Raw genomic sequence first — 11,254 nt, forward strand, 5'->3', positions numbered from 1 at the left:
CAAAGATTGTGAAAGTTCAAAGCCTTTTACTTCGAGATTTGGGAACTAAAAAGCAAATCAATTTTGATAGCTCTTTGCAATAAAAAAAGTCATACCCTCAGAAAATAATTCAGAATCATAAAAAAGAAATAGTCAATCGTTAACTAAAATAAATTGAAATAATAATTATGCTATTAACAAATAATCGCTTAGCAATCACATCACACTTTTGTTTTAGCTCGATTGAGTGGCTGACGATGTTGTACTGCCATTGCTTGTCTGAATTTTTTCAATAAAAATTTTAAATATTTCAAAATAAAAAACAGCCGAACGAATTGCTACGCCATCCAACGAGCGCTTTAATAAAAAAGAACGGATGCTGTGATGCTGCAAGCGAATAAAGCGTGAGAAATTCATGGAATGCAGGATTATGAGTAAAATCAAATTTGTCACTTATTCTTATATTAGGTGGAGAAGATAAAAATTCATCGATGTTATTGGAAAGCTGTTCCTCAAGGAGAGTGACTAGGTTATGGACAGCCCTGTGAGAAAGATACTCGCAGGAGGGTGAATACTCCATTGAGTTTCAAGGAAAAATGAAGGTAAATTTGATCATTAATAAATCACAATAGGTGAAATCTTTTGTTTTTGGTTGTATGACTTTGTATAACTTAATTTCGCAAACTGTAAAAAACGTTCAAAGATACACAATTTCTTTGCGTTTTATAAAAATTTGAAAATAGTTATTTATTGATTCTTGACTCTATCAATTGTGCCTTCAAATATTATTTTGAAATGAAATTATTGAGCAGTGCCTTTTTAAAAAATCGATTTTAATATCATTGAATAACTTTTAAATCCTTGAACTATTCTCAAATTACGGATATTTGATATACTCAAGGGAATTATGTTATAGCTTTTTTAAGAAGCATTTCATGCCTCTTTTTCATTCCTGTATATATGAATCTTTTTCTTTTTCTTTTTCGCTTCCCTTATTTCACAAAAAATCATCTTTCCTCAAAAATAATTCTTCGCCAAAGGTTAATGACAGGCATCTTCATAATATCTTGAATTTCGTCTGTCTGTCTGTATTTTTCCTTCCCAACTTTTCTTCTTCTTCTTCAAAGCCATCTAATCCCTCGTTCTTTCAGCATCCTGAACAAAATAATAATCACTTCAAAATAAATAATAACAGCAAACCTTCCAAACATTTTTATAAGCAATTTTCTGTTTTTTATCCCATTGGCACCTGTTTTCTTCAATACAATTTCATTATTCCTTCCATTTTCAAGTGTTTCATCATCTGATTCGCAAATCATCCTTTCCATCAGTTGTTTCTCTATCAAATGCAGCGATTTCTTGTTCTTCTGAAAAATGCAAAATTTATGCTTTCTGCTCAAGTCCAATCTCATCATCATTGAAAAATATCATTGTTTTTCGTCTGAAAATATCATCTCCAATTCCCTTCCCAAACCCTTCATCCTGGGCACTTTCCATATGAATTCGCTCTCCCAACTCGATGGTCACCCTGCACAACGAGATATCCCGCTTTTATTCATTTTCATTCTTTTCCTCCTGCTGCTTTTGATACAATGCAAAAATTCATCTCATTCAAAAACAAATAAATACGAACTCAAATATTCTTTCCGCTCCCTTTCAGCCTTTTCAGTGAATTCAGCGAAGCATTTTTGTTCAAAAACACTTTCTCAATTCTCCAAAGAAATCAAGTCATCTTGAACTAAATAAAACAATATTTTCTAAAAATGAAAAAGAAATGAATTCACTTTTCAAGGGGGAAAATAATCAAACTTTTAATCATTTTTCCATTGGGCAGCAAGAACAATACATGCGCAGAAAAAAAATAGACAAAATAATTATTCATTACAATAAAAAAATGAAATCGAATTATGAAACAAACATTAAATATGTAATTTTCAAGAAAATTATATGCCATTGTCATGATTCGAGATTTCATGCAAAACTGTGAATAGAAAAAATTCTTTTTTGAAAAATTTGATTGATCGCATATATAATTAATATTTTCATTTTTGTTATGTTTGGAAGTCGTTTATCTTGTGGAATATGAAAAGAAATTCGACAGCAATATTTTTATTGACTATTATGTTGTGTTTTCTTACCAGAAGTGAAGCAATAAAAAATATGCTCCCCAATGGGCAAGCGGAGAACGTTGGAAATACAATATTCAATCATATCACATGTGTTGAGGCAAGTCTGAATATCATCAACGCCTCCTTGAGTGTGACCCATCTCAACATCATCCCTCTCGCTGGTTGTCCACTCCTCACTGCCCAACACCACTCGGCTGCCTCCATCTGCTCCTCCACTTGCCAAGTCAACCCAGCAGCAAAATCTCCACTTTTCCTCTCTGCCCATGCCTCCCTCTCCCTCACAAACTTCTCCCTCACCACCCGCCAACCTGCCATCTTCTCCTTCCCCCTCTTCTCCACCCCAAACAATCTCCTCCCAAATGCCCACTCCCCAATCCCTGCCTCCTTCTCCATCTCCCACTCCTCTTTCTCCTCCTTCATCTCCCTCATCCAGCCCTTCATTTTTTCTCCTTCTTCCCTCTCTTCCCCTTCTCCTTCATCTTTCTCATCCTCATCCTCATCCTCTTCTTTTTCTTCCTCTTCCCCTTCCTCTTCCCCTTCTATTTCTTCTTCCCCTTCCCCTCTCCATATCTATCACCAATTCCATCCCCACTTCCAAATCCACCTCAATCTCCATCTCTCAAACGCCCTCTTCTCCAACATCTCATCTCCCCAATCCCATTCATCTCTTCAATCACTCCCCTCCCACTCACTCCATTCATTCATCTCAACCACTTCTTCCTCTTCTTCCACCTCCATTTCCACCAACACCAACACCAATTCAATTCCCTCATTCTCTCTTCACTCATCCCTCTCCATCCACTCAACCATCTTCCTCCACACCCACAACCCCATCGATGGTGCCATCCTCCCAAATCTCAACAGCCCATCCACCTCTCTCTTTGCATTCAACACCTCTTTCCTTCACCAAACACGCTCTTTATCAAATGCTGCTGTTGTATATGAAGGAAATGAAACTCACAGAAAAACACCTGGAAGATTGACTTCGTTTGATGTGAACAGTCATAAATTTGAATGGTGCATATGGGAAAATACAACTGGTGGATCAAGTGAAGGAGGAGCGCTTTATGTTAACCGTGCAAATGCAAATCTCACAATCACTTCTTGTTCTTTTCACAATTGCTCAACCACAGGTGGATACAGTGGTGGAGCGTTATATTGTGAATTGTTGTTAAATGTGAACATCGCAAAATCCAATTTCACAAGTTGTTCAGCGTTGCATGGAGGAGCTGCTTACGTTGGCTGGCCGCAATCCAGTTCTGTTTGGTCAATCTCTGAAAACAGAGTGGAAAGTTGTTCAATCACAAAATGGTGTGGAACTGGCTGGTACTTCTTGCTTAATGATATGCTGTCAAATGGTCAATTCCTATTTTCCAAATGTTGGTGTATCGCAAATTCTGGTGGAAATTCAGCTGGCTCGCTAACATTTTTTGACCCTCCACAAAATAAACCAAGTCAGTTTTTGGTTAATGATTGCCAATTCATAAACAACAAATTGACAAGTTCATCAACTTCCTATGGTGGTGCTGCGCTGTGTTGCACAGCAACTTATTCTTGGATGAATGAAATAAAATTCATCACATTTTGCTTCTTCGATGGAAACTCCGCTTCTAGTGGCAGAGGAAATGATGTGTTTTTCAATGGAAGCAGTATCACCCAATCTCCGTTTGAGAATTGTGGCTCAACAACTTTAACAAAAAGAGTGTGGAATAACAACACAGCTGATAGCGATGTGTATAATGGCTGGCTTCCTTTTATCACTCAGAATAAAATCGTTGCCAGCAATGGAACTGATGCTGATGCCTGTGGCAGACCCCAACAGACCCCATGCGCCACCATCGAGTATGCACTCAACGGCTTCATTTCCCTCCTCCAAGACACCTCTCTCACCCTCCTCTCCTCAACATTTGTTCCAACTCAAACACTCACTTTCAGCGCGGTCGACACAAGAATCACAGGAAATGGCACAACTGCCACCACCATCGCCTCCAGTGGCATTCCCCAACCACAAAACTCACATTCACAGTCATCACAATCAACATCATCATTTTCATCTGCATCTTCTTCACCAGATCCATCTGCCACTTCTGCCCTCTTCCAACAGAGCCAGGGATCCCTCACAGTCTCTGCCCTCGCCATTGCCCACAACTCCACAAACCCCATCACCCCCATCCTCTTCCACCTCTCCCAAAACTCCCCTTCCCTCAACCTCAACACAACCACCATCACCGGAACAACCTCCATAACAATAAAAACTCCCCTCTTCTTCCTCACTGCTGGCTCCCTCGCCCTCAACCACACAGCAATCACACAACTCTCCCTCAACAGCCAGAGCATCTTCCACCTCACCTCCCTCACAAATCCCCTCACCCTCAACTCCTCCAACATCACCGGCATCACCTCCACTACCACCCCCACCAGCTGTGTCCTCTCCTCTGCCACCTCCCCTGCCCTCTCCCTCTCCCTCACCAACTGTACCATCACCAATATCAACTCAGAACAGTTCAGCCAACAAACTTCCACCAATGGCGGGTGCATCTCATTCGCCTCATCTTCCACTGCCAACACATTTTCTGTGAGGAACTCCACCTTCTCCACCTGCTCTGTGAGCGAGGATACAAGTTCTGGAGGAAGAGGCGGGGCTCTCATGATCGAGTACAAGGATGATTCGGAAGTGTCATCCACAACCTTTTCCATCACCAATATCGTGTTTTCAGCCAACAAGGCGAGTGTCGGAAGAGATGTGTATTTTGTGTGTGAATCATTTGTCGCTTCTGTGAAAGAGCCCTTGTTCGCCTTCATGAGAAGCATCACTGAAAAAGACAACTCGGTTGTTGGACATGACAGAACAGAAGTGTTCGGAGATTGGAATGTCGATTTATTCGTATTTTTTGATGGATTCTTTGATGATACAATATATGTGGATGGAATATCTGGAGTGGATAAGGTGTATTGTGGGCTGGAGAAGGTGCCGTGTTTGAATGTGAATTATGGAATGGAGCGTTTAAAGAAAACACAGAATAGAAAAGAGGAGATTATTGTTATTTCAAAACCGTCTTTGACTGGGTGTGTGAATGTGAGTAAGATGTGTATAAAGGCAAGAGAGGAAGCTGTTGTCAATATCGAATGCCAAAGGGATGTGAATGGATCTGACGGATGTATTCTGAAATCAACATCGATTACAGAAATGAAGTTCATTGGTATTGTTGTTCCATCAAGTTTCAGCAGAACAATCACATCAGTGATTGAATCAAATACTCAAAATGGGGAGCTTCACATGAAGAACTGTGAGATGAGTGTGATTGGAGGGAAGGGAAATACAATTGAATTTTTCTTGATCAGATCAACGGGAAAGATGGTTGAACTGGACTCTGTCACAATTTCAGATGTGAAGTCAACAGTTTCGTTATTTTCATTTTCGCTTTCGCCTGGAAATGTGAATGAAAGAGAAAGTGAAGAAAAACACAAAGCAAAACTGTTGAATTGCACAATGGAAGGATGCAGTTTGGCAGAGCGTTCATTTGGTGAATCTCCATTGGTAATGGCTTCTTCTGTTTTGTTTGAAAACAGCAACTTTTCAAACGTTGTGAACACTGGAAGTGGTGAAGGAGGTGTTGCAAAAGTGATATTGAAAGGGAACGAAAATTTGATCATTAATTCAACAAATGCATCATTTTGTTCGCTTTCAACAGGGAATGGAAAAGGAGGATTCTTGTATTTGGATTGTCAAAATTGTTTGAATGAAAAGCCATTTCTTTTTGAAAACGTTTCGTTTGCAAACAACAATGCAGCCATTGGAAAGAATATGTTCATTTTGGGAAAGGATTTTAATGCTTCTGTAACAAATGATTCATTCAACTTTGATTATTCATCAATGATAAATGATAAAACTTTGTTTGTTGGAAGTGATAGTCATCATTCGAATAAAGATTTGTTCGTGTTTCTGATTCCATATAGTTCATTTGAGATATTTATCTCATCGAGTGGATTTGATGTTGCAAGATGTGGAAGTGAGGAAGAACCGTGCTTCACAATGTGGAAAGGGATGGAAAACATGGAAAAGGATATTGGAAAGAAAACAATTCAGATTGAAGGATCAACTGTGATTCGAGATTCATTCAATGTGTCCAATTATCTGATCAAAAAGAGTGTGAAAATGGAAGAAGAGAATGTGAAAGCGATATTGAATTTTGAAAAGGCAATTGGAAGTCAACTGGAATATTTCATGGAAAACGATGGTCAGCTCGAATTATCAAACATCCAACTGCAACTGGCATCAGGATTTGACAATTCAGCCAAAACAATTATTTCAAACAAAGAAGGAACTTTGGTGATAACTGGATGTGCATTCCATTCAGAAGCAGGAGTGAACAATGAATTTGATTGTGTATTTGTGGATGCGATTGGAGGATGTGTGGAAGTGAATGATTTGTCGATTGAATCGCGCAATGTTGGAAACAGTATTTTTGTCATTCATGATATTGGACTCACTTGCCAGTTGAAGAATGTTCGAGTGGAATCATTGAATGAAAGTGGAGGTTGCATTTTGTCAATCAAGAAATCTGAACCAGGATTGAAGATTAATGAAGGAGGTGAAGGGGTTAACATTGAGATTGAGAAAACATCATTTTCAGGAGTGAAGAGAAGTGATAATGGAGCAAGCATTTTGGAATCAAAGAGTGAGAAAAAGATAGATTTGGTGGTGAATGAGAGCAACATCACAGAAGTTAAGGCAGAAGAAAGTGAAAAAGGAGGAGCCATATTCTTCACATTGGGATCATCTGGATCGATGAAGATGCTTGACTCAACAATTAGCCATTGCAGCTGCAGTGGATCCACGGGGAAAGGAGGAGGAGTGTATTTGGCAACAAAGGAAAGAGGAGAACTGAATTTCACATTTGTGGGAATGAAATTCAGTGCAAACACAGCAAACGTGGGGAATGATGTTTTCATTGAATGTTTCAACATCACATCACAGATCAATGAAAGCCAATTCCAGTTTGATCTTCGAGAGAATCATTATTCACGAATTAATGCCATCTATGGAATTGATAGCTGTGACTATCCAAGAGACACAGATCTGATTGATTTTGTGACGATTCATCAGAGTGACACAATCATTGTAAGCAGTTTGAATGGATCAAACGAAAAACAATGTGGAACAAATGCTCTTCCATGTGATTCAATTGAACATGGACTAATGCATCTGACTTCGGAATATGTGAGTCTGTTGCACATTGACACCAAGAGCGCAATTGAGGAAGAGATTAATTTGAAGGAAATGAGTTTGAGTTCAAAGAGCAGAGATTTGTGTGAAGTTGAAGTGAAATCAAACATTGGAAAAACAAGAGAGGCTTTGATTTCAACAACTGGAACAGTCTCATTGTCAAGAGTGAACTTTGTGTTCGATTCTGAATTCATTTCTTCACATGATTCACTGATATCACCAGAAGGAGGAATTCTTGAGATAATGAATTGTTCATTCACAACAAAACAATTGACGGAAGGAATTAATGCAGAATTTGCAAACATTCCATTTCACATTTTCAACATGGCAAAAGGAGAATTACAACTCGATGGATGCACAATGTCAAATCTCATTCTTCATGAATCGACATTGTATCTTTCATCACCACTTCCATCAGTGATTGATTCATTAACGATTTGCAATTCAACAATTAAAACTTCTCTGATAAATATAAACGAATGTGGACAATTAACAATCAAGAATTTCAAAACAGAAAATATCACAGTTGAAGGAAATGAAGAATCATTTATATCATGCTTGTCAACGAAAAACACAATTCAATTGACAAATTGCACAATAGGTGGAGTCAATACAATGACCACAAAAGGAAAATTGATGAAATTGGAGGATTGTTTGGATGTGAAAATGGACAGTTGCCTTTTTGATGGAATGACAAATGAAAGAAATGAACAGAATTCAAATACAGAAGAAGAAGAGATGTGCAGATGGGAAGGGTCTCTTGTGGATGTTGTGAAGAGTTCTGTGATGATGAAAGATACAACAATCTCGAATTCACAAGAAGGTGGAATTACGATGAGTGGAGGGACCATGACTATTAATGATGGAAGATTTGAGAACAATAATCCATCAATTGAAGGATATCCATCGCTGAGAAGAAACATCATCTGTTCAGATTCAGGAGTATTGAATGTGATGAGTTTGAAAGGAGGTGATGGTTGGAAGGATAATACTTCACTCTGGATGTTGAATGAAGGGTGCAGTTTTGAAGGGATTGTTTCTGAGAGAGATTCACCATTCTTCATTCCTGTGTTGGAGAGTGTGGAAGCAAAAGAAGAGACAGACAGAATGAAGCTGATATTCAAAGGGATGCTCCTTATTCCATGCAATCTGTCATTCTCAGTTGTTAAGAGGAAGGGAGAAGAAAAAGAGATTGAAAAGCACAATTTTGAAACAAATGGGTTTTTGACGGAAAGAGAAGTTGAAGGGAGCGTGGGAAAAGATCTGATCAGCAATTGCGGAGATGAAACAGAAGTGAGCGTGCATGTTTTGTTTGGGTATGAAGAATTTCCTTCATCAACAAATTCATTCATTCTGAAAAATGCAAGCATTTCTCCTCCAAAAGATGATGAAAGGATTGTTGAAGGAGGAAATAAGAATAACAATGGAAATGTGAATATGATTGAATGGAGCTTGTTTGCTTTTATTGGCTGTGTTGCAGTTGTTATTATTCTATTGTTCGTAATTGTTGTGGTTGTTGTGCTTTTGCGAAGGAAATTGAGGGAAGCAGAAAGGAAAGCAGAGGCAGCAGATTCAGAAGCGAAACAAATAATGGGAAAGATTGAGAAAAGAAGAAGGGAAAACAACGGAGGGAGCTTTGAGATGAGTGAGATGCCATCAACATTGCTGGAAGGGATGACAAGCCAAATTCCACTTCTCATTGACAACGATGAAGATCTTTCTGAGCCTCCTTCAATGACTGATGGAATACTGAATGAAAATGATCTTCCAGATCTGGAACCTCCATTGCCATTGTCCGAGAATGCTTCTGTTTCTGATGTTCAACAAAATAATTCATTCAATGTGATATCAGCCAAGAAGCCATTTCGAGAAAAGGAGAAAAAGAACATCAAAACATTGCATTCAGTGATTCATTCAGTTCAGGGCAATTTCACACTGGGAACAAGAGTGATGGATGTTGTTGATGGAAATGAAGTGGTTTTGGCAGTTGCAGAGCTGTTTGAGCATTTGATTTCGGTTGATGATGAAAGGGTGGAAATGATGGCGAGGCAGCTGTGTCCGTATTCAATCTTTGTTGACGAAGGAAACAATGAAATATTTGTTTTGACAGAGGAATTGAAGGATGAGAAGCAGAAGGAAGAAATGAAACGATGGAAGGCTTCTGAAGCCGGAAATGAAGATGAGGAAGTGGAAAATGATGGAATTGAGCAGGCAGTTGTTTTCACACTTGGACTGATTCTGCATGAAATGACAACAGGTGAAGTGCCATTGAGCGAGTGTGAAGCCGATGAAGCACAGGAGATGATGAGGGATGGAGTGCGACCACTGACAGAAGGAATCGAAGGAGAAGAAATGGTTGAGCTGATAGAGAGGATGTGGGCAGATGAGCCAGATGGCAGACCCACTTTGGGTGAAGTGATTCAATCGCTGATGGAAATGGCAGAGAATGGTGCAGAGTGACACGAGGTACGAATTCAATGAACACCAACCAAAAACTTGCATTTTGTGAAATTGGAAAAACTGAGACTTGCTCTTCTCTTTTTATTTAATTTGAAGCTTCTTAAACGATTTGTGCTGATCCGAAAATATTGTATATCTTAACTTGGTGATTATTTTTATGAATAATCGTGGAAATACTAAAATCTGAGCCAAAAACCAAAACTTGTTCTCTATTTCATTGCTCATTCAAGTCCATTTTGATTTGAAATAGAAAAAGTGATTTGTTAAAAAGTTTAAACAGTTTTGAATGTTATTTGAATTTCATTTTATCGCTCATGCCAAACAGTTGAGAATATCATTTTATTTCAAACAACAACTTCAAATCAGGTTTTTCAATAATATTCGCAAATATTAAACATGGGCGATGAAAAGAAAATAAAATAAAACCATTCGTTTGAGTGAAAAATTAACATTTGGCTAATCTTATTTGAAATTCAACTTCCATTTCAATTTTAATCATTTTTGCACAATGAGAATTCTATATACTGTTTCAAGTACAATTGACAGTTTCTTAAACAGTTGTTGTGGGATTTTTCATAATTTTTCAGATATTCCCATTGAGAATAATAATTTTGTTCAAAATTCAAACGATGTTTTGATTTCAAAAAGAATCAGCCATATAGGTTCAGTAATTTATCAGTGTCAAAAAAACTAAACGGGACCTAAATTTTCTGGCTCTCTGGAGCACTTTTCGAAAAAACGAAATAACAGGATATCTTCAAAATGATTATATGTACTATTCCTGAAAGTATTTTTTTTTTCAATTTTAGAAAAAAGATCTGGTATTTTTTGTTTAATTTTTTTGATCAAAGACTTCATTTTTTTTATTATTTTCTCTATTTCACTAAATTTCGATAAAATTTAAAAAAAATCGTGAAATAAGAGTTGCCATGTTTTTTTAAGTTGAATAATAGTTATAAAACTGATAGATATGTGTAACATTTAAATTTTGAAATGAGAGCATGTGATTTGAAGCAAAAGAGACAAAAATACACAAAAACAAGTTTTTTTAAGAAAAAAATCGCGATCATATTAAATTCAAGATATTCATCCTTTTGAATTACTTTATATGTTAACAGTTTTCATAGTTAAACTTCAAATATTTAATAATATAAATTATTCAAAACAAAATATTTATGGTAAATTTTTAAGGCGAGATATAATCAAGTTGACAGACGAGTTGAGCAAAAATATAAACAGAATTTGAAAAGCACTCTTTTTCTAATTATTTTTGAATTATTGTTATTTGGCGAAACTTCATCTGTCACGTTCAATTTTAAAAATGTGAAAAATAAAAAAATAATGGGTGAGATCATTGACTTCATTTGCATCTTTCCGTTTCTCCACATATGGCTTTCAAATATTGATAAATTCTGCTGTTTGTGTGTTTATTTATGTTGTTTATTTGTTTTTATCAATC

At 37.3% G+C, this 11,254-nt stretch overlaps 3 protein-coding genes across 3 annotated transcripts; 1 reads left to right on the top strand and 2 right to left on the bottom strand.

The window, feature by feature from the left end:
* Positions 1-2,186: 2,186 nt before the first annotated feature.
* MONOS_3888 (uncharacterized protein) lies at positions 2,187-2,954 on the bottom strand (the record flags this gene model as incomplete). The annotated part of the gene is made up of 2 exons (XM_067873915.1): positions 2,187-2,678; positions 2,931-2,954. 2 exons carry the CDS (start codon positions 2,952-2,954, stop codon positions 2,187-2,189), a joined length of 516 nt encoding a protein of 171 aa, XP_067735120.1.
* Positions 2,955-4,025: 1,071 nt separating this feature from the next.
* Positions 4,026-4,805, bottom strand: MONOS_3887 (uncharacterized protein; the record flags this gene model as incomplete). The annotated part of the gene is made up of 1 exon (XM_067873914.1): positions 4,026-4,805. One exon carries the CDS (start codon positions 4,803-4,805, stop codon positions 4,026-4,028), a length of 780 nt encoding a protein of 259 aa, XP_067735121.1.
* Positions 4,806-4,908: 103 nt separating this feature from the next.
* On the top strand, positions 4,909-10,318 carry MONOS_3886 (uncharacterized protein; the record flags this gene model as incomplete). The annotated part of the gene is made up of 1 exon (XM_067873913.1): positions 4,909-10,318. The coding sequence occupies one exon, from the start codon at positions 4,909-4,911 to the stop codon at positions 9,793-9,795; it is 4,887 nt and encodes a 1,628-aa protein (XP_067735122.1). The 3' UTR covers positions 9,796-10,318.
* Positions 10,319-11,254: the final 936 nt, after the last annotated feature.

The sequence above is a fragment of the Monocercomonoides exilis genome (assembly GCF_001643675.1).
Source record: "Monocercomonoides exilis strain PA203 chromosome Unknown scaffold3-2548433, whole genome shotgun sequence".
Taxonomy (NCBI): Eukaryota; Preaxostyla; order Oxymonadida; family Polymastigidae; genus Monocercomonoides; species Monocercomonoides exilis.